This window comes from Podarcis melisellensis (genome assembly GCF_964234715.1).
Source record: "Podarcis melisellensis genome assembly, chromosome: 7".
Taxonomy (NCBI): domain Eukaryota; kingdom Metazoa; phylum Chordata; class Lepidosauria; order Squamata; family Lacertidae; genus Podarcis; species Podarcis melisellensis.
The window spans coordinates 59,430,523-59,454,591 of record NC_138539.1 but is presented as its reverse complement, the minus strand read 5'-3'; the positions used below and the strand labels follow the sequence as shown (position 1 = coordinate 59,454,591).

The window sequence follows — 24,069 nt, the reverse complement described above, 5'->3', positions numbered from 1 at the left end:
TAATAATAATAATAATAATAATAATAATAATAATAATAATGGAAACTGTGTTAATGATCAGGCACATTCCAGAGAGTAAGCCCTATTGAACTCAGTGGGACTTACTTCTGAGTAAAAATGCTTTCAAAAATATGATATAATATTGTCCTACATAAGTCAAGGCCAGCCCAAACATTGTGGCGCCTGAGATGAACAACAAAATGGCATCTGTCCACACACACCCCGGGCCACTACCAGGGAAGAAGTGGTGAATGAAGATGTACATCAGGAACAAGGGGGTGGGTAAAGATCTACCTTGGGATCTGCTGCCCTCGTGGATGGGCATCCCTGCTGCAAGCCTGGCTCCCTGCCAGCCTGACTCCTTTTCTTGAGCCACTTTACTGGCATGGCTGAGACAAATACCTTGTGGTCCCCCTCAGCCTTTTAATGGCAACGAACTATTTGTACAGCCTGCAACTTTTCACCTGGCAGAGTACCCACCAATTTTCCCTTCCTCAGAATTGTAGGGCAGAATATCACTGCTTTCTCTTGCTTTACAAATTAATTTTCTACCGCCAGTTATATGATGTGGATGGATCAGGGAATTACACCAGTCGTACATTTTCATTATTCACATATACAGTTCCATAATATGTTTCCCCTTGTGCCATATATGTTCCTTGCTCATATAAAACCTATTGGAGGGGTGTTAACAGCACCTGTGTTATAATTTTGAATGCTACATCTATTACCAAATACAGTCACCTGTGTGAAACTAGTAAATTTGCACTGTGGCTACCTGAGTGCTAATCCCTAATGATGTGTACCATACACAAACCACCCTGGAAAAATGAAAACAAACAATTACTCTCTCTTCATAGGCAGTCTTTAACTCAGAATAATTTCTGTTCAGAAATTTGGGCCTATCAACAGTGGAAATGGTCACATCTCTGAACAGATCCTAATGCATATGTTCACGTCACATCTCCAGGGTGAAATTTAGTGATAATTCAACTAATCTACATAAGGGGATCTGTTTTTGCAAATTTATAATTTCCAAAGGGCACATCTGCTAACATTCTATTATAATTTTCTTAACTCCATTTCTTTCATTAAGGAGCTAATTTTGCTCCCAAGTGGATCATTAGCTTTTTACCCATTTTGATTAATTTAATTTGTACTATGAAGAGCTACCTACGGCTTCATGAACTGAATGAGAACTTTACCATGTGTTGTAACCTAGTCTTTCACCATGAGAAATCTTGTCAAATCTAATTGCATTTAAAGGAATTGAAATTCATTTCCTGTGACATTATTTCAAAAACTATAAGAAGCAAGCAAGGTCTGCACCACACTCATCACATTGCACTCTTCATGAGATCTGGGCAGGACATGTCTCTGGAGTGTGTCGGAGTAGCTCAGAAATCTCTGATAGAAAGGGATGCTTTGCTAACCTAATGAACACTCAAATGAAAATGAACATCTGAAGCTCTATTCCAGTCGCCACATGAACTTTCTGGCAAAAACTGGAAAATCTCTCCCACTGAATTCCACTGATGTCATAGATTCAGTCGTAGTGAAGCTTTTGACATGTATATCATAAAGTAACATTATGACAGTTATGCACAAACTGTACATCTTTCAGTTCTTGAATAACATCCCAGAATGCAGTCATGGGAGGCTTTCCTTTCTTCTAGAATGAGGGTTACTGCAAAGTCCTAGACTTCAGATAAACATTATGATTTCCATTATTTAGGCATAGACACACATCAGTTAGCTTGACGGCCAGGATGCAGGCAGCTCTGATCCCATTATCTCCAAAAGAAAAGCTTCTGGTTGTTGTTTTTTACAAATGTTATCTTAAACATCTTTTTCAGTTCTTTATATATCATTTCCCACTAGGCTTTAACCTTATTGCAAGACCACCACATATGGAAGAAGGTACCTTCTTTCTCTTTACATTTCCAACACATATTTCATTTTGATTTATTCATTTTTGCCAATCTACTAGGTGTTAGGTATCATCTATATAACATAACATGGAGACACAGGTGGCGCTGTGGGTTAAAGCCTCAAGCGCCTAGGACTTGCTGATCGAAAGGTCGGCGGTTCGAATCCCTGCTGCGGGGTGCGCTCCCGCTGCTCGGTCCCAGCGCCTGCCAACCTAGCAGTTCGAAAGCACCTCCGGGTGCAAGTAGATAAATAGGGACCGCTTACCAGCGGGAAGGTAAACGGCGTTTCCGTGTGCAGCTCTGGCTCGCCAGAGCAGCGATGTCACACTGGCCATGTGACCCGGAAGTGTCTCCGGACAGCGCTGGCCCCTGGCCTCTTAAGTGAGATGGGCGCACAACCCCAGAGTCTGGCAAGACTGGCCCGTACGGGCAGGGGTACCTTTACCTTTACCTTTATATAACATTTTCATACAATTTTCTCTTATAATAATAATAATAATTTATTATTTGTACCCCACCCATCTGGCTGGGTTTCCCCAGCCACTCTGGGCAGCTTCCATAGAAACCAAAAAGCACTAAAATATCATACATTAAAAATTTCCCTGAACAGGGCTGCCTTAAGATGTCTTCTGAATGTCAGGTAGTTGTTTATCGTTTTGACATCTGATGGGAGGGCGTTCCACAGGGCGGGCGCCATTACCGAGAAGGCCCTCTGCCTGGTTCCCTGTAGCTTTGCTTCTCACAATGAGGGAACCGCCAGAAGGCCCTCGGTGCTGGACCTCAGCGTCCGGGCAGAACGATGGGGGTGGAGACGCTCCTTCAGGTATACTGGGCTGAGGCTGTTTAGGGTTTTAAAGGTCAACACCAGCACTTTGAATTGTGCTCGGAAACGTACTGGGAGCCAATGTAGGTCTTTCAAGACCGGTGTTATGTGGTCTCGGCGGCCGCCCCCAGTCACCAATCTAGCTGCCGCATTCTGGATTAGCTGTAGTTTCCGAGTCACCTTCAAAGGTAGCCCTACATAGAGCGCATTGCAGTAGTCCAAGCGGGAGATAACTAGAGCATGCACCATTCTGGCGAGACAGTCCGCGGACAGGTAGGGTCTCAGCCTGCGTACCAGGTGGAGTTGGTAGACAGCTGCCCTGGATACAGAATTGACCTGCGCCTCCATGGACAGCTGTGAGTCCAAAATGACTCCCAGGCTACGCACCTGGTCCTTCAGGGGCACAGTTACCCTATTCAGGACCAGGGAGTCCTCCACACCAGCCCGCCCTATACCTTATACCATAGCTTGCGGCAAATTTTGTATCCATATTCCACAATCGTTCCCATGCCTCCATTTCTATATTGTGACCAATATCTATTGCCCAATGTATCATTGAAGATTTCACTTGTTTGTCTTTTGTCTCCCAGAACGCAGTCAGCTCTGATCCCATTATCCCCAAAAGAAAAGCTTCTGGGTTTTCCCCCCAGTTCTTTATATATCATTTCCCACTAAGCTTTAACCCTATTGCAAGACCACCACATCTTTCTCTTTACATTTCCAACATTTATTTAATTTTGATTCATACATTTTTGCCAACCTACAAGGTGTTAGGTACCACCTTTATAACTTTTTCATATAATTTTCTCTTATTCCATAGCATGCTGTAAAATAATTTTATATCCATATTCCACAATTGTTCCCATGCCTCCATTTCTGTATTGTGACCAATATCTACGAATTGCCCAATGTGTATATATTTATATACTCAGATTCTGATCTTAACGACCTCCTGGGTGTTGCCTGCTAGGCCTGTCTGATGCTAAACCAGTTAACCTCCCTAGCCTATTTATCTTGGCTGACCATCTCTGTACACGGCTCCATGAAGATATTTCATCTGGCAGCCTTGAAAGTTTTCCTTTCATTGTAACTCCGCTTTTTCTCAGGGTGCACGCACACACACACCCTAGTGAATTATTTCTATAATGAGATAAAGATCTCTAGCCAAGGAATGATTCTTATTATAAAGTCCCCATGTTCCTCTAGGAGACCTCCCCTGGGTATATATTAAAACCAGAATGATCCCACACAATAATTTAAATCTACAAAACTCAATTCATTTCATACTTCCCTCCAGGCATTTGTCTTACAAGTGACCTAATAATGATGCATTGTGACGGTCTCCAAAGAGTACATGGGAACACAGTGCAACTATTCCCCAACATTTTCAGGAAGCAGTTTTGATGTGTTCCAATTTGAGAGGAGAGCCTTTAAAATCTGAAAAGCTGAATTCTTTATTCTCATTTGGGAAGGAGCCTGGTAAAAATAAATTGGGTGTTCCAAGCGACTTACAGGTTACCAAGAGGTTTCAAATCTTTAATATATAATCTATATAGTTCAGTATAAACCTTAGGGATACTCATACATGAAAAACATATTAAAGGTCAAATTCCTCAATTCCTAGCTAGCGCACAGTTTGCCAGATGTTGAGTGTTTTAAGGATTGTCTCATATTTTAGAAGCTTTTTTCATAATGCAGAATTAGACATGCGGATAATGCTTATCGCAGCTCCAATGAATGACGGGAACGTGGTAGTTAGTTGGAACATACACACACATCACATGGAATGTTTAGTTGTAACAGAACTCTGGTGACCTGGAGGAAACACCTTTTCAGTGGAGAACAGGTGGCACAGTGGCAAGAAAGTTGGGCCCAGGTATGGAAAACCTAGCTAGGATACTTGAGCTTTTTAAAGTTCCGTTAGAGCCTTGCACAGAAGAGGCCAGGTGTAGTTCAGTGAGGAGTGAATGCCATAACTGATTGGCTGCCACCCCACCAACTAAATTTCTTTATACCCACTTAAGTTTCCAAACCATCTTCAAAGGCAGCCGCACAGAGAGCGCATCACAGTAGTCTAGCCTGGATGTAACAAGCGCATGGCTAGGTCTGACGGGTGGAGTAGCCGCCTAAGTTGATAGACGGCACTGCTAGCCTTCAATGCCACCTGCACTTCCATAGACTGTGCTCTCCTGGAGAACCACAAAGCTGTGAGCTTGGAATAGAAAAAGTACAGCCTCATCCATGATCAAGTGCACACCTCTATCCACTTGGGCTGATTTCCCAGCCCATGGCTTTATCTGATTGGTTTCAGCTTGCTCACCCTTATCCACCCTAAAACCAGTTCAAAAGTCCCACAGCCTCCTGCCTTTTGCAGATGGAAAAGAGAGGTAGAACCAAACGTGATCCCCATATTAGTGTTATCATAGCCCAGTCTTCCAGATGATCTCCCTCTGCAGTTTTACAGATGTTAAAAAGAATTATTCCCCCATTAGCCAGTAACCATGGAGCATAACAGAACTTCCCCATCACCACCTTCTTGGATTGATCCTCCAAGAAGGACTGGAGCCACCATATGATTATTTTTGTTAAGTTCAGAGATTTATACCCCACCCTTCAACAAGTTCCCATTGCAGCTTACACATTTTTTCCCTAGCAACATCTATTATGAGTTGCATTTCTGAAACATGGTCTCTCCAAGTAATCAATAGGGCATATTTGAAATTCTGCTTTGTCCCTTGTTGTTCACATTTACATTCTTGCAATTGCTTCCATATGATCTTTGGAAACGGAAAGAAGAAAATCATCTGCTGTTTACAGTGATGGATTGAATAAGCAGATATTTTCAGAGTTTCTAAAAAGACAGGATTTCTGGAGGGAATTGTTTAAGTACCAGGGGATTTCTTTACAAAATTCTAATACTGCTCCCAGTTGGTGAAGATGTAAACCTTCAATCAAATAGGCACAACATTTTAATGCTTTCCGTTCTGTCATGCTCACAACAGTAAATGTGTGGACTAAATAACTCTTCAGATGCATGAATGAGAGATCCAGAATATATATTTTTTTAAAAAAATGGGAGTGGTGCGTGGCTATTTGAAAGCTACACTCTCTTCATTATGTAGAGGTGTCCCCAGTGGGGTGAATAGTTTAGCGGTACTCCTGAATCCTTTGCTGTTGCTTGAGGCTCAGGTGGCCTCGGTGGCGAGGCTCAGGTGGCCTCGGTGGCGAGGCTCAGGTGGCCTCGGTGGCCTTCCATCAGCTTTGGCTGATGGCCCAGCTGTGCCCCTATTTGGACAGGGTAGTCTAATTTCTGTTGCCTATGCTTTGCTAACCTCTAGGTCCGATTACTGCAACTCTATGTGCAGTTGCCTTTGAAGATGGTTCAGAAGCTTAGCTGCTGCAGAATTTAGTAGCCAGGTTACTCACCAGGGCAAGACAGTTTGAGTATATTACACTGATCCTGGCCTGACTACACTGGCTGCCAGTTAGTTTCCAGGCCCGGTTCAAAGTGCTGGTTTGGACCTATAAAGCCTTAAACGGCTCAGGACCACAATGTCTCAAGGACCCTACAATCATCATCCGAGACCCTTCTTCATATGTCTCCTCCACAAGAGATCTGGCAGGTGGCAATGTCGCGAATTCCTCGCAGTGCTTTTAGCAGAAACGCTCAGAGTCCCAGGTTTTTCCCAGTGCAGTCTTTTTAATGTGAGCTATATACAGGTATTTACAAAACAGTCCATACAGAGTACCTGCTCCTTAAGGCAAACGAATACTCTCCACCACAGCATCACCGCACCAGAGCACAACCACCAAAATCACAATTAATGTTGAACAGGCTTTCCTTTTAAAACAGGTGATAGCCAATCACATTAATCACACTCCTGCTGAGTCACTCTGACCCAACACCTCACAGAGTATTACATCATCCTGTTGAAGCCTGCAGACTTACTCAGTATCCTGCGAATCCCAACAGGCAAGACAAGAAAGGGCCTTTTCTGCAGTGGCTCCTTGTTTATGGAATGCTCTCCCCAGGGAGGCTCTCCTGGCACCTTCATTACATATATTTAGGCGAAAACATTCCTCTAACCAGGCCTCTGGCTGATTAGCGTTCTGTGGCCTTTTAAATGTGTTCGTGGTAGGGAGGTTATTGGTTTGCTTTTGTTTTATTGTGTATTTTGTGTTTTTATGTTCTGAACCACCCTGTGGTCTTCAGATGAAGGGCAGTATGCAAATGTAATAAATAAAATAAAAATAGCTATACTCAGATACCTTATCTTTAAATGAAGATTCGTCTAAGAAATCATTTCTGTGCACTCTATAATTTTCAGTAGATACACATGTAAACGCAGACTATCAACTCTACAGTTGAGACAGAGGTTCCAGTGACGTTTCCTCTCATTTGGCTGTTCGATCACTTGAAGACGCATTATTCTCTTAAAATACATATTGCAATGGCTGTGGCTATTGAAAGTGCTGGTTCAATCAATAATTTATGTGCCAGGTTAAGGAGCCAAGCCTAGTCCATAGCACATTTTTGCATACTAAGAACAAAGACTCAAAAGAGATTAAGATACATAAACAAGACGGGATGCCAATATTAGGCTTATAATCTTCCGTGACAATGGTATGGCTGATGCTAAAAGTTCATATTGTAGTGAATGAAACTGTGAATGAAACTATGTTCTCTGAAAACTTCCCCAGCTGGAGTGAGCAATTTACTGTAAAAACATTCAGAATACTCTGGTGAAACAGTGCATTAAATGTCCATACCACCCAATAGTCTTGCAGTAATGACTGTTGACGGACCCCCAGTGCACTCAACAAAATCAGCCAGGACAGAACCTTGAAAAAGTTTTATCTTTGCCAGTGCTTTTCCATATTGGGCACTGGAAGCCATCCTTTCAACAGGTACTAATGAGGTAACAACTGTTGTCTTTATGTTTTTCTCTGGTCTTTTGATAACCTGAAGATCCATCCTTCTTTAGGCATATCTAGGAAAGAAAGAATTGCTGAAATGAGCATTTATAAGAATTGTAGGTAAAATGCATATTTAACAATAATCTTACAATGTTAAGAATCTAGCAATAAAATCCCAGAATACCTTTTCATTCATTTTTCCCCATTGAAACTTGCCTTTTTTAAAAAATAGTTTCATTTCATTTTCACTGAACAGTAATCTTCAAGTGTGATCTGTTATGGTAGCGAATTCCAAAAGTGAATTATATATATGTTGTATAAACACATACTTCCTCTTCTTTGTCCTGTCAGTCAGTTGTAATGAGTGATCTGAGTTGGATGAAGCGATTCTTCTTTGCCCTTCACACTATTCATAAACTGATAAACCTTATCAGATTCTCACTCCTTTATTTTTCCAGTTGTCCCAAACACTTACCTCTTCTTTATTTGAAAGATATTGCAACCCCTTCAACAGGGGTGTCTGAAATGTGACTGCAGATATACCATTATGAGATTCAAAGTCTTGCTTCAGTTATGAAACAGTATCAATATCTAGTTCCAACTTACGCCATAAGCATGTGTACCTTTAAATTCATCGGAAGGTCAACAGACAGAAATAGCAATGGGTATATTAAACAGTAAAACATTTCCTTTTTGAGATTTAGGCAATATTAAACATTAATGAAAACTGATTTAGTGTCTGTGAGCCTCTATTCCCATGCAGGGAATATGTCACATTAATTTTTTCATTGAGATGGTCATCTGCAGCATAAGGTTCTGCTTAAAAAACAGTACACCAAAATACCCACAAAGCTTCAACAGCAAAGGGAATTTATAATTTTTATATGTGGAGAAGCAACAAGGCCTTGTTATTGATTTTAGCAATTTTCACAATAGAGAGCCAAAGAGATCAATCTTCTGCTTCTTCCTCTGTTTTCAATTTAGCAACTTCCTTCAAGATTTATCAAGTCAATCTCAGCACAAATTACTGCCAAAGTCTTGTGAGTATCCAAAACAAAGCAAAAACAACTTCAGCTGCTCCTCCAAATGTGTATGAAAGGCATATTTTAGCCAAACTATATTATCCTCTCACCACAGTCACCAGAAAACATTTATGTCAGTGAACATAGGAAGCCACCTTATTCTGAGTCAAACCATTGGTCCATTTAACTCAGTATTGTCTAAAGTGACAGGTATTAGCCCTCCAGGGCTTCAAAATGGGTTCATGATAATGAAAAAGTATTGTATATGAATTACTGTTTTCTAATGAACCTTACAGCAAGTTTATTTTTGACTAGTAGAGAGCCCTAGCTCAGAGGTAACAAATCATCAATTTATAAATGAATACTAGGTTATAAGTGGAGTTCTGAAAAGCTGTAGTTCCAAGATAGTAAGATACTGTCTTCATCATTTCTCTTTTGTGTAATATTATCTACCAATATAAACAGAATATAATGCAACAAGGGGTATGGAACCAGGGCGTCAGGTGATACAGGGAACCAATCGTATCCTAGTTGGCCCTACAGAGCTGCTGATTGGTCTAGTTCCTCTCTGTCAGAGTAAAGGTTGCAGCTCAGACTGCCTCTCCCTACTGGACTGATTGAATGAATGAATGAATGAATGACTGTTTGCCTGGCTCCAAGTCATCAGCCTTGTACCTTCTCTTTACTCTCTAGCTGCACATCTGTCCTGACTTGATGTTAGAGGATGAACCTGTGTTAGTTGCCACAGTGACACACTGGCCCCCATCCAGCAGGTGCCTGTGACACTATTACAGCCATAATCCACACAGCATTCACAATGATACTATTTGCACTTGTATTTCCCCATCAAGTAAGAATAAAACTGTTATGAGTTGGGTGTGTGTGGGAGAGCATGGCCTGGGCATGCTGCCCTAAACTGCAGCACGCAAACCACAAAGCTCTTATGACACAGTCCCACTCTCACTTCCCCTCATGACAACACTGATGATTGCATCTGAAATGGGGCCCAATGGGGATGTTGGAAGCAATCTGAAAGTACTTACACAAGCAAAGAAGATGAGCAGCAAGTAGAAAAACCCAAGAGAGCACAACATCACAAGTTCTGTTCTGTATTTTTGAAATTTTGCATCTTCAGGACAGTCTGGAAGGCAAAATAGAGAGTTAATTTATGGAACCTTGAGTGATTTGTGTGAAATAGAAGTTAAAGAAAAACAGTCCATCATACTGTACCTGTTACTTTTAATGTAACTGTACTAGTTTGGTTAACTTTTTTGACTGGTGACCTTATGATGCATGCATATGTCCCACTGCTAAGACTTGTAGTATTTTTAATCTTCAGATAATGCCAGGTGCTATTAGAGACCTCTGAGGAGTCGTTAAGATCTCTTGAATATTCATGTTCTGTATTATATTGCAGATCTGTCCATTCTTCACCAATTTCATCAGTCTGCAAAACAACAACATATGAGTGGGTAGTATGCTGCCAACCAACCAGAATGTACATATACACCAGTCCTAAGCAAATACAGGGTAGCAGTATGTCACACTTTTATGGTTCTGCTTTATAGGGTCAGTTCTGTTGAAGAACATGAGCAACTGAAGGACAGAATCACTTTTTTAAAGGGAGAGGTCCATTTTATTTCGTGGAAGGAGCAGAGCAGTGACAAACTGGTGCTTCTTTTATTTCCACTGACAACTATGGTACTAATAGGAGAGCAAAAGAATTGCACCCCATTCCTTCCTCCGTGTGCTCCTCCCATCAGAAAACAAGAGCTTGCAGGAAAGGGTCATGCAAGGAATCTCTAGGGCAAGTGCCCATTTGACATTGGGAAAGAGACTTGGAAGCCATGGAGTAGTGACTCCCGTGGGACTTACTAGGAGCATATGAGATTTCCTGCTCTCCTCCTTCTAGGTGTTAGGGAATTTCTCCTACAGTTGCCTAGCAACCTAATACTCCTGTAGAATGGGAGCACGCAACTGGAAATAGCAGAAAGCTAAGAAACACTGGTGATCAAATTTCTGAGCATAGTGGTACTGAGACAAACCTCATTTGCCCAGTGGGCAAGTTTACTTGTCCATGATGAAGATGCCTACTGCTTAGCTCCCATGAGATGACTGGGTGTATAGCAGTCTAAGAGAACTGCTCATATTAATTTTGTTGAGGAAAGCAGATGGGAAGTGATCATTTATTTCCACTTATCAATATGAACTGTTCAAGTAGATGATACATCTAGACTAAAGGGGGCAGGAAACTCATCCCCAATACACCCTAATTTATTGAAGAAATGCATTATACATTTAAATGCTGAAATGTCTGCCTAAATGTTCTCATTCTGATTTCTAGCAAATGTTTTACAGTTTGTATAAGCTCTCTTACTGCCCTTTTGAATAACGATACATTTCAATCACAATGTTCTTCTTTGCTATACACACAACTTCTCATGAATGCCAAAACTCAAAATTAGTTAGTTCATAATTCAAACCTGCAAGAGTCATACTTCCCAACTGTATAAACTGGCTTTGTTTCAGTGAAATCTAGTATCTTCATAATTCAAACCAAGATTGATTTCAAGTTAAATTTATGTTTTATTTCCCTGTGCAGCCAGCATGATTAAGCATTCAAATTCTGCCAGTTTCTGTGCATTCTCAGACGTTGGCTACTGTAACCCTTTCCTTTCCAAAGAATTGAAAAAGTCCCATTGCACATGGAATGTTTCTGCTTAAAAGCATGTAGAAAGCAGGGAAGCCAAAATGGTGCCCTCCAGAAGGTTGATTGACTCCCATCAGCCCCCAGCCTGCATGGCTAATGGTAAGGTATGATGGGACTTGTAGTCCAGCAACCTCTGGTTTATAAGAACAGCAGCAGGAGTCTTCCGTTCCCAGGGTGTGCTCATTGTTGCATGCTGGCAACTTCTAGGAAGTCACAGGTAAGAGCTTAGTGTAGAGTACAGACCCCAGGTGGACAACTACCCCAGAAGGAGCACAGTGTGCCCCCCACCACAGGTACTACCCCTTTCGGGGCAGATGGGGCTCATCAATCTGGGAAGGTATCCCATCTAAGAGAAGGAAAACTCTGGTCCTAAACTTCCACTGCCTTGCGGAATATCTTCGGGAGAAGAAATGGCAAAGGAGTAAACATTACACAGATCAGGAGCAGAGTCCCTAAGATGGTTGGATAGTGCCTTTCACACCTCCTTTCCGCAATTTCTGCAGCTAAGCTGGTGCCAAACATATCGCTCTGCTTTCCTTTGGAGCACATCAGCAAGGCTGAGAGGGGGTCTTGTATTCTGGGCAGCCCAGGACCTCCATTCACACTGCCCAGGCTTGCACCCTGGCGAAGTGACTTTGGTGCTGCAAACACAGCAGATTGACTTCACCCCTAGAGGCGCACTCCAGTGTCTCTTGAGACAGATTGATGCCAACAAACAGGAGTCCTGCTGTAACAAATAGGCATTGTGTCTGTTGATGCTTCTGCTCATTCTGATGCTTGTTCAGCTTGCATCTCAACTTCTCTCTGCCTTCATGGTGTTTGACTACACAGTCAAACCTTGGTTCTCAAATGCCTTTGTACTCATACGTTTTGGCTCCTGAACACTGCAAACCCAAAAGTAAGTGTTCTGGTTTGTGAACGTTTTTTGGAAGCTGAATGTCTGACGTGGCTTCTGCTTGAGTGCAGGAACCTCCTGCAGCCAATCGGAATCTGCACCTTGGTTTTCGAACAATTTCGGGAGCCAAACGGACTCCTGGAACGGATTAGGTTTGAGAACCAAGGTACCACTGTAGTAAACAAAGCACATATGGAAACAGCCACCATGCAAGGATGCATAGTGACACATTTGTGATGCATGATATATATATATATATAGACACCCCAACTTTTACACGGGAAGACACCCGAGGACACCAAAACCTGCATTCCTGTACCCGTGAAAATCTACGAAAGCAATATATATATATATATATATATATATATATATATATATATATATATATATATATATATTGTAATGTGCATGCAAAAAAATACCAATATGATGGATATTTCAAAATCTCAAAATAAAGGATAGCTTTCATCTAAGTTTGTAAAATGAGATTAATAACTTGGCTAATGACAATTTCTAATGGAATTAGTTTGCCCATCACTAATTCCTTCGTGAGCACATGAGAAATAACATTTTGCCTGTGGAGACATCTAGTGGCAAATTGCTGATTTGATAGAAAGATTCATCTTCACTTGGGTTTAGCAGGGAAATTCTTTAATTAATTGCTTGTAAATGAACTGCAACACTAATACCCTAAGATTTCTTAGGAGAATTAAACCAAGCTGTTTCTGGATCGAGAGGTGTTGTTGTTGCTGTTTCTATTACTTTTTGAACTATGCAAACTGTAGTCAACCATGGGTTTTAAAAATAATAATTAAAAGCTAAACTTTGCATGAAATGCAGTGTCTCCATGCCAGCAGCAGCTGCAGACCTGGCTTCCTGGCAGCGATGTCAATGCCACAGACTAGAAAGGTGCAGGAAAGGTGTGGCAGTTCAGGTGGGATGCTTCCGGCACATCAACGGCAGCACTAAATTGACCACACCAACCTGACCTCACCATGCCCTGCCTTTACACTGTCCTGGCCCATGACACTGATGCCACTGCCTGGAGATTAGGGCCATGGCAACACACCTCCCTATCAGACACTCTCGTTTCATACTCAGTCACTGTACGTTACACAACATTACTGACTAAAGAGCCAACTACCCCTCCCTCAGTTGTAGGCATAGATCAGTCCAGAAAGATTTCTAGTGGTCGGGGAAGAAATCCCAGATAACCCTTTGCCTATATAAAATAGGAATGGCACCCACAAATCAATAATGAAGAACATGCAATTTTTTTACAAAACCTCCCCCAGTAAATTTTGTGTGCTGCAAAAGTTAGAGGCAGGATCTCTGGGGGTTGTATCCTAAATGGATCATTTAAGGGGGGGAAATAGGGGAAGCAGTTTCAAAATGCTGCTTTGAGTTATAGCTCAGCAAAGGCTGAAAACATAGCTCAACTTCCAAGTGGAATGAGCCTCTAGGCATCAGCTGAAACAACCGCACTGAGAATAAATGCATGGCAATAGTGACACAGAATAAAAATGCTGCTGACAAGAAATGGCATGCAGTGAATGAATTTCTACATACTAGTCTCCATTCTAACACAATGTAATGGATGAGTGCACACTTTACTTTGTTATAGTTGGGGAAATGGGCTGGAAAGTTAAAAAAAAAAAAGCCAAGCCATTTGATAGCAAATTCAATGAATATATACACTGAATTTCAAATAGCCTTATTGCATGACAACGAAACACTGCCTTTCTTCAAAGCCAACATAAAAATTGCCTAGACTTGTGCTTTTGCAATGTTTTTATTTACATAACAGGATTTCAGTGCAGAATTTCAGATCATTTGGATGCAGAATGTGGGGTTTTAGGGGGTTTTTTATGCTAATAATGAACTGTAAGTATGAATGTACCCTGGATGAGTTGCATGAGAATGTGAAGTGAAACAAATAGTTATATACTGTCTTTTTCTAATCCCTTCATAGATATAGTTGCATGCACAGTTCTGATTTACTATACATGAGAGAGACATGGTAGAATTTACGTTCCTTTGCATCTCGTTATTATTTTTCAATTTAGTTTCAAGACAAAAATTGAAATCCTGATTTCAGTAGCTGGTGGGGGTGGGAAGATGACCTGAAGATGCTTATCACCCCCTGTTGGCTGTATAATCTGATCATTAATTCTTCACAAAAACAGCAATGCACACTGCACAGTCACATCCTTATCCTCATCATAATTTTTGGGGCAGCAGAAGTCAGAGGTTAATTGTTTGCATTTACTACACAGTTCAACATGACCCTGTGCTAAAGATCTAACCTGAGAGCTGTTTGAACTTTACATTCCAAAATGTCATACCATTTGTTGGAATTACTGTTTAATTGGCCCCATGAGGGCTTTATATACTGTTTATTGATTAGGCCCTCAATAGATTTTTTTAAGTGATTAATTCTACAATTCGGTTGCCTAGCTGTGCTCTGTCATCTTCACACTGCTCGTCCGAAATGTTGTCAGTGATAATAATAAATGTCAGTTATGCAAAAGAAAGGAAGAGCCATTGCAGAGCACTGAAACTTGAATGATTCTGAACTTCTACAACTGCTATTAATTGTTTAAGATTTAACTGGTGGCTACTGTATTACAGCACACTACAAAATGCAGAAATGACATGTGGGCTGGTTTTGCATGTCATGCTAAACTATAGTTAAGCGCTGTAGTTAAGTTGTATACAAATGAGCAGAAATAAGCTACAGTGAATCTAGGGCTCATGCCCTGCCCTGCCCATTCCTTTCCTCTCTGGCACAGCCAGAAATCCGAAAGCTTCAGCTTCCATTTCACTTAAGCACAGTTCACCATTACATCCAGGCCCATAACTGTGGTTGAACTTAAAGGGAACTTAAAGGGAACCAGCTTTGGTAACTGTGGTTTGAAGGCGCTGTGGTAACTGTGGTCTGGAAGGCACTACTACCCAGAGTTAAGCAAAAGCGGAAGCAAAAATTTCCAGTCTCATTCTTTTGGCCATACAGGAGAAGGGGTGGAGGGAGGGCATGAGCCCAAGGCTTCCCAAGAGTCATTCCTGCTTTTTCATGCTAAACTATGGTTTAACATGTTTGAACTTGGCCTTCTCTGCCCAGAATGTTAGAATCTCAAGAGCAATTTACATTAAATGTTTTCTTTTACAGCACTCTGTACTCATATGTTCTCAAACGAGAACACGAGGTGGACGGAGGGAGCTGTCTCAGTAACAGAATCCTATTGGGCAGTACCCTCATGGGTGCCACACCCACTGCACCCAGGAAGTGGTGGCGGCAGCAGCTTCCAGTAAGATCGCACCACCAGCCGCCGTCAACCAACCCTGGTAAGCCAGGATTCGGGGAGGGGATGGCAGGTGGCACCTTCCCATTTTACCTCAAGTGGTGAAACGAGATGGGCTGCCCCTGACAACATGTGAACTGGGAAATCATTGCTATAGTTAGCAACAATTCCTGTGATAGCAACAAGACATTTTCCAACCTCCACAATAATTTTTGCTGTTATTCATGACCTTTTTCAGGCAATTGGAGCAAACACATTTGTGCTAAAATTGGGGAGGGTGTAGGAGCACACGTGCAACCCCAGTACGTTTCCGAGCACAATTCAAAGTGTTGGTGCTGACCTTTAAAGCCCTAAATGGCCTTGGCCCAGTATGTGGTACCTCTGGATATGAACGGGATCCGTTCCGGAGCCCTGTTCGCATCCTGAAGTGAACGCAACCGGTGTCTGTGCATCTGCGCATGCGCGGGTCGCGATTCATCGCTTCCGCGCATGTGCGTGACATCATTTTGACCGTCTTCGCAAGCGCGAGCGGTGAAACCCAGAAGTAATGTGTTCTGTTACTTCTGGGTCTCCGCAGAGCGCAACCTGAAAGCGCTCAACCTGAAGCAACTTCAACCCGAGGTATGACTGTATACCTGAAGGAGTGTCTCCTTCCCCATTGTTCAGCACAGACACTAAGATGTAGCTCCAAGGGCCTTCTGGCAGTTCCCTCACTGTGAGAAGCAAAGTTACAGGGAACCAGGCAGAGGTCTTTCTCAGTAGTGGCACCCGCCCAGTGGAACGCCCTCCCATCAGATGTCAAAGAAATAACGATCTGATGTTTAGAACACATCTGAAGGCAGCCCTGTTTAGGGAAGTTTTTAAATGACTGATGTGTTAACATATTTTTTATCTTTTGTTGGAAGCTGCCCAGAGTGGCTGGGGAAACCCAGCCAGATGGGCGGGGTATAAATGTTGTTGTTGTTGTTGTTGTTGTTGTTATTCCAAATGTCCCCATGCACACCAACACGACTTGAACCTCCCCACATTGAGGAGGAAGATCTGAAGTGAGATTCTGAGTGTGTTTGAGTTGACATGCCAAGAATTATCATAACTGGTAACCCTGAAAAAGCATTCTAAGCACGCTCAGCCAAACATACTGAAAATTTCCCTTCAGACCTTCCCTCTCAATGCAGTAGTTTGAAATCAACCGGCTTAAACAGAGACGTTGGGGCAGTGATTGCATGCCCACTCCTCACACTCTTCCTTTTTAGCCCACACAAATTCAAAGAAACAGCTGAATAATGTTCATGATAGACCTGATTCACATATCACAACATCCATACAAATGTCTCCACCAACGTTTTTTAACCACACTTACGGATTAAATAAAATGCAGATACAGATGGGAAATCAAAGGGGAATGAAAGTAACAGGTACTTACCTTATACCAGGAGACTGCCCCTTTTGAGGCTTGTATATCCTGAAAATTTTTACAAGGGAGCGAGACATCTTCACCGCACGTTGCCACAACCTGATCCGCAGCATCAGCAACCCCATGAACCACATGCCAGACTACAGGAAAGGAAACACAAAGACAGGCTATTTCTGGGGAGGCCACTCAGATGACCAGCTGTAGCAGAATCTTGAAGGAAAAACATGAAGTCATGGGGTGACGAAAATTAGAAAAAATAATATATATATATTTACCTTGACTTAGGAAGACAAGCTGATAGCAGTATATGGATGCCATGGGCACACAGTAGCTGAGATCTATCTACTCTTTTCAGGAGATGGTAAGTGAAAAGAAGTGAAAGAGATTATGCCTAAAACTGTGTGCAGTTAACTCAGGAAACAGATGGTTGGGGATTCCCCCCCCCCCTACACTCCAGCTAAGGAAGTCTTGAAGGTCTCTGGCTGTAGGGGGAAGTCCCATGTGCTTTCCCCTTAGTTTCGGCCACTGGGGTAATTGGAACCACAGTGCTTGATCTGGTATTTCAAATTTCAGCGGCACCCTGTGCGAGGCCAAAATTCAGTGCCTCCTCCCCCCACCTTCCATTTTGTGCATGCACTACGTCATAGTCATGGCGCCCTGCAGTGGCCTCTTGGCTCGGCACCCACTGCGGGAAAACCAGCCACACTGCCCTAAATCTAGCTCGGCTTGAGGAGGGAAGATTTAAAGCTCCCCTCGCCACCTGCACTCCTGACAACCCCACTCCACATGATACAATTCACCACACAAATATCTAGCTTGACCTTGAGATGTTTCATCATCTGCGCTCTTATATTGTTAGAAAATTTACACGGATTTTTGTGTGTGTGTCTTTATTATTCTGTCATTTCATGTCACGATTCAATCCTTTTTTGGTAAACACTCAAACTGCTTGTGCAAAAACGTCTTTGTAGCCTGGACTGTCGCTACATGATGTCATTATAGCAAAATCCTATCCACCAATGCATTTGCATTTCAAAACCTTCTTCGGATGCCTTTCTGTTTTTCCTCAAAACCAATTGCAAGTATAATCACTATATATTCTCTTTGAATGAATGGAGCACTTCTTGCATGAAATATCATCAGGGCAACAAACAATGCAAGAAAAGGGAAATGAAAGTCATTTGGCTGATGTGATGAGGTCATCTAACTCTGAAAAATTTCCACAAGTGGGTTTTCCTCCCTGGGTAATGTTTAGACTGTACTTTCCAGATAGAAGTACATACACGCATGATTGATTACTGATTCCCATAGCCCAAAATCACTTATTTCAAGAACAAGGCCAGCTTTGATCCCTAATCGAGTTAGTAATTACAAAGACTAGGACTAGACTAAGTTTGTTTTTCATTTAGAAATAGCTGCTGGGGTGGCATTCAGTTCAAGCTCTTTGCTCATGCTGTTTTCTTCCCAACATCCTTCAGCTTACTATTTGCTACAATCTCACCTTTAAGGGCAGATAGTAGTTTAAATAAGAAGGGGAATGGGTAGCTAGAGACTTAAAAGTATACTGAGTTAATAGCATGCATATGTGGTTGAATACTAGAGCTGCAATCTTATACCTACTTGGGAATAAGCCCAATCAACTCAAGAGAGCTGACTTTTAGGTGTGGAAAGAGTTGCTTTATAAATGTTCCTTAAATGTCAGTTTTCTCTTTCTTTCCTTCTTTCTTCTGCATTTATATAGATACTCTGTAACATAAGGTCTCTGGGCAACTTAATAAAAACCAAATACAGTGGTACCTCGGGTTAAGTACTGAATTCGTTCCAGAGGTCCGTTCTTAACCTGAAACTGTTCTTAATCTGAAGCACCACTTTAGCTCATGGGGTCTGCTGCTGCTGCCGCGCTGCTGGAACACGATTTCTGTTCTCATCCTGAAGCAAAGTTCTTAACCCAAAGTAATATTTCTGGGTTAGCAGAGTCTGTAACCTGAAGCGTATGTAACCTGAAGTGTATGTAACCCGAGGTACCACTGAACAATAATTAAAATACAATAGAAAACTACAGAAACTATTAAAAACTCAAAACACAGTTTAAACGCTTTTTTAAAAAGCAAACCCTCAAAGGACCTGACCATATGACATACTTAAAAGATCTGGGACAGGGGTAGCCAATACATGCCTTCCATGTATTTTGGACTATTTTGGTATAGTGGGAGGCAGCAACAGCATGTAAGGGCAGCTGGCAACAGGATGGTGTGCGGGGAGGCAGCGATGGTGGTGAATAAGGGCAGCCAGTGATGGGATAGTGTGGGGGGGGTGGCAGAGGGATGGTGCAGGGCGGCAGTGGCGGCAGGATGGTGTGTGGAGGTGGGGAGGTCATGTCCCGATTTGCCTTCGCAGAATGTTGGAGGTTATGGTCAAAATGTGCAGGATATTTCAGTGACTGAGTTTGGCCTATGTACCTACTGGTAAGTACGGTGACAGAGTTACCCACCCATTGGACAGAATAACTGAACAACAGCAGTGAATAATAACAGTTACAATTTATAACCAATGACACTGTTAGCGAAATTCTGCTTAAGTGAGTGGGTGATGTGAGAGTTTTAAAGGAGAAGCACTGACTGCTGACTACGTAGGTGGTTTTGGAAACAGAGACTGTGTGTTGGCAGATTAACATTTAATTTATAAAGAAGTGAGTACTATAAACACATTTTGTAATAAAAACAAAAAACCAACCAAGCATATGATCAGGACTGGAGTAAAGCAGTTAGAGACCTTGACTTGCTGTAATCATTTGAATACAGCACAACTGCATCTTATGCAAGGGTTCTGCTCCTAGGGTTCAACATATACACAAAAATAGCATAGAGGAGGGGAGAGAGAGTCCACCGTACTCCCAGAAGCCGATGTGCCAAGCAAGTTTCACTCAGCATGCAAAGAAGAGTTTAAAATCTCTTTTCATGGCAGGTAACCCAAGTGGCCTGCCTTATGGGGGGTTCTCTGCCTTACGGGGGGCAGGGGAGGACAGGGCAAGGCCTGCTCAGCTCGCCAGCTCTGGGATGCTCACAAGAACCCAAGTGGACCCAGTGCATGAATAACTCTTACGTTCTCCACCTTGATTGGATTTAACTTGCCCAATTTCAGCCAGCATACCTTCAACTAACTGCATATGGTTGAAATCGTGCATGTTAAATGTGCATAAGATGCAATTGTACTGTACTTCGTGTCTGCCTTCATACCTTGTGTTGGTAGTATTGTTATTTTAAAAAACAACAACTTTGTGATCTGCATTGGGCAAAAGTCAAAAGCATTTCCCCATTATAAAATGCCAATTAATAATAATAGTCTGAATTAATAGGAAAGGTGACCCTCAGGGTCCCTTCCAACTCTCTGATTCTATGTTAGCTGAGATATTTAAAAATAGGGGAGTTAGAGTCAATATTCTTTTTTAAAAATACCCTAAACCAACTCTAGATGGCAACAGCACACTGTATCCTTTCGCCATAGTACAACAGAGCTGTCTTAAAAGCTGGAGCTAACAGAACTTTTCAGGAAAACCCCATTTTCAAATCCAGGGGATCTTTAGCAACAATGCCAGAAGCTTCTGGTAAAGATCAGTAGATTCTGATAGTTTGCAAAGGCAGTAAAAATCGAACCATGTTTAATATTTCTCTGCAGTTCCCCCACATTCAGCATATAAATGAGAAGTACTGCAGGGTTAACATGTGTGATTATGCTAAGAACTCAAATAAACAGTAAATTTGGATCTGCAGTTCTTTGAGTTCGATTCAGTTCAATGGAGGAAGCACACATGTCATGGAATAGATGACTGTGTATATTTGAGTGCATATAGGGCTGTGAATAAGGGTGGTAATTTTCACATGGTTTTACCTTATTTTAACACAGTTACAGTGCAATCCAATGTGTGTCTCCTAAGAAGTCCCATTTAGATATACAGGGTTTACTCCCAAGTATATATAGGATTACAGCAGCAGGGTATAGTATTATAGCCTCAGTATGTTTCAGGCTATAACTTCTATCAGCTCCAGCAGAGCTGTCTGAAGGGCACCAGGATATCAAAGGCTGGTCTAGACAGAGAAACTTAAATATGCTTTGTTTGTATAAGGATTGCTTTGTTGTAAACCAACTTGTTCCTTAACAGGTTGACCTGATTTTAAATAAACTTTAGATCTTCAGGAATTCAAAGCCAGCACTGGTTAACTGAAAGGAGACTGTATGAGAAAGAGAACTTGATATTGATGTAGACAAAACTGGTTGCTGCTTTTAAAGGTAAAGGTAAAGGGACCCCTGACCATAAGGTCCAGTCCAGTTGTGACCGACTCTGGGGTTGCGGCACTCATCTCACTTTCAAAAGCAGCTGAGGGAGCCGGCATACTGCTTCCGGGTCATGTGGCAAGCATAACAAAGCCGCTTCAGGCAAACCAGAGCAGCGCACGGAAACACCATTTACCTTCCCGCTGGAGCGGTACCTACCATATTTTTCGCTCTATAAGACGCACCAGACCACAAGACGCACCTAGTTTTTGGAGGAGGAAAACAAGAAAAAAAAATTCTGAATCCCAGAAGCCAGAACAGCAAGAGGGATCGCTGCGCAGCAAAAGCAGCAATCCCTCTTGCTGTTCTGACTTCTGGGATAGCTGCGCAGCCTGCATTCGCTCCATAAGACGCACACACATTTCCCCTTACTTTTTAGGAGGGAAAAAGTGAGTCTTATAGAGCAAAAAATACGGTATTCATCTACTTGCACTTTGACATGCTTTCGAACTGCTAGGTTGGCAGGAGCAGGGACCGAGCAACGGGAGCTCACCCCATCGCGGGGATTCGAACCGCCGACCTTCGGATCAGCAAGTCCTATGCTCTGTGGTTTAACCCACAGCGCCACCCACGTCCTTTAGTTGTTGCTTTTAGGATGTGCATAACTCTTTACAAACCTATGAGTTGCAAAGACAAAATGAAAACTGATAAATTGGTGCCTGACCAGGAATGAGACCTTGTGTTGGTAGTGAATAGCATCAACCCAGTGTTTCAGCCGTGGAAAAGGCAAGTTCCATGTGCGGGATTATTAGGAAAGGATTGAATCATATTTGGCTTATCAAGAAAAGAAATTACAAGCTATAATGGCTATGGTTTACCTCTATTGTATACCAATTGCTGAGAACCACAGATGGGGAGAATGCTGTCACACTCAGGTCCTGATGGGTCTTTGATTTGAGCCAGTAAGATTGTTCTTATGGTCAGCTGAAGAAAAGAATTAATGACAGCAGGTAGAGTTTTAAACATGAATACAACGTAATGGGCATATATATATATATATATATATATGCAGGTTTTGGTGTCCTCGGGTGTCTTCCCGTGTAAAAGTTGGGGTGTCTAGGCGACGTTTCGACGAGGTCTCACTCGTCATCTTCAGGCTGGTGCTTTCGGCTTCTTGTTACTGGAACAGAGCAGGATCTCAGTGTTTGAGTTCCTATAAATACTGTTGAGGGGGTGTGGTGTATAGCCTCCAATGTTCTGGGCAGAGAGGAAGTTCCCAGGCTAGTGTGCCTTTTCTTCTTTTGTTCCTTAATTACTTGAGGGATATCCTGAGTGATTTCTTGAGTGATATCCTGAGTACCACTTAGGTGGGTCATTAGGTGTGGATTAGTTGCTAAAGTCTTTGTGTCTTGACCTCTTGAACTTTGTGCGCCCCTATACACGAAGCCAAGCTAGAGCACAACTAAGTGCAGTACAGCCATCTTCTCAGAAAAACTCTTCACAAAGTTCAAGAGGTCAAGACACAAAGACTTTAGCAACTAATCCACACCTAATGACCCACCTAAGTGGTACTCAGGATATCACTCAAGAAATCACTCAGGATATCCCTCAAGTAATTAAGGAACAAAAGAAGAAAAGGCACACTAGCCTGGGAACTTCCTCTCTGCCCAGAACATTGGAGGCTATACACCACACCCCCTCAACAGTATTTATAGGAACTCAAACACTGAGATCCTGCTCTGTTCCAGTAACAAAAAGCCGAAAGCACCAGCCTGAAGATGACGAGTGAGACCTCGTCGAAACGTCGCCTAGACACCCCAACTTTTACACGGGAAGACACCCGAGGACACCAAAACCTGCATTCCTGTACCCGTGAAAATCTACGAAAGCAAATATATATATATATATATATATATATATATATATATATATATATAAGCAGTATACATAGAACAATATAAAACAATTATCAATAATACACAGATAAAATCAGTATTGAGGGCAATATTCATCAGGAAAGATTTGCTATGAATATTCCAAACCAATTTTACTTCCACCACTGCTGAGAAATTAATTTGTTTTTTGTAAGAGCATAGAAAAAGAAGGAATGTTTTGCATTTCTCATACAGCAAGCAGAACCAGTCTAATCATATTTCAAATCTCAATCACAAATCAAGAGAAAATATGTGTCAACCCTAGACAAGGACTTTAGCTTCCTGAGAAGTTAAGCTGCAGGTTGTAATAGGCTGTGAAAGCTTTCCATTCTTCTGGGGAATGGCACAGATAGCTCAATATTCAATTTACATAAATAATCAAAATGGTGTGACATTATTTCAACCTGTCTGCATGTCTCATGGCACCAGTAATCTAGTTATATTATTATGCAGCCTGTCTCTTGATCCCAAAGTGTATGCATAAAATGTTATTTAACATCAGTGCTGCCTCCAAAGTTTACCACAGTATTTTCCAGAAGTCATGATATCAAAATAATAATAAAGGAAGGAAGGAAGGAAGGAAGGAAGGAAGGAAGGAAGGAAGGAAGGAAGGAAGGAAGGAAGGAAAAATTGAAATAGTCCAGCTTCTTAGTTACTACCCACTGAATTTTGATTTTTTTTGGGGGGTGGGGGGGTTAGTTAAATGCACAGTGCCAGTAAATGTGGGCAAGATTTAAGGGCAGAATCTGGACTCAGATCTAAGCATAGTTAAGGCAAGTGTCAAATTAGGAGAAATTGATTGTTTAGTAATTTTGGAGGTCAGATAAAATACTTCCCCCCCCAAGTACC

At 42.0% G+C, this 24,069-nt stretch overlaps 1 protein-coding gene across 2 annotated transcripts; it reads right to left on the bottom strand.

The window, feature by feature from the left end:
* Positions 1 to 7,012: 7,012 nt before the first annotated feature.
* Positions 7,013 to 22,266, bottom strand: CD83 (CD83 molecule). Of its 2 annotated transcripts, XM_081918477.1 has the most exons (6): positions 22,165 to 22,266; positions 17,290 to 18,784; positions 17,024 to 17,154; positions 9,924 to 10,140; positions 9,737 to 9,834; positions 7,013 to 7,745 (listed from the first exon to the last, which is right to left on the bottom strand). In XM_081918477.1, exons 2-6 carry the CDS (start codon positions 17,330 to 17,332, stop codon positions 7,656 to 7,658), a joined length of 579 nt encoding a protein of 192 aa, XP_081774603.1. In that variant the 5' UTR covers positions 17,333 to 18,784; positions 22,165 to 22,266; the 3' UTR covers positions 7,013 to 7,655. The 2 variants fall into 2 exon arrangements, with proteins under 2 accessions (XP_081774603.1, XP_081774602.1); XM_081918476.1 differs by lacking the exon at positions 22,165 to 22,266 and having other exon boundaries at positions 17,290 to 18,889.
* Between the last annotated feature and the right edge of the window lie 1,803 nt (positions 22,267 to 24,069).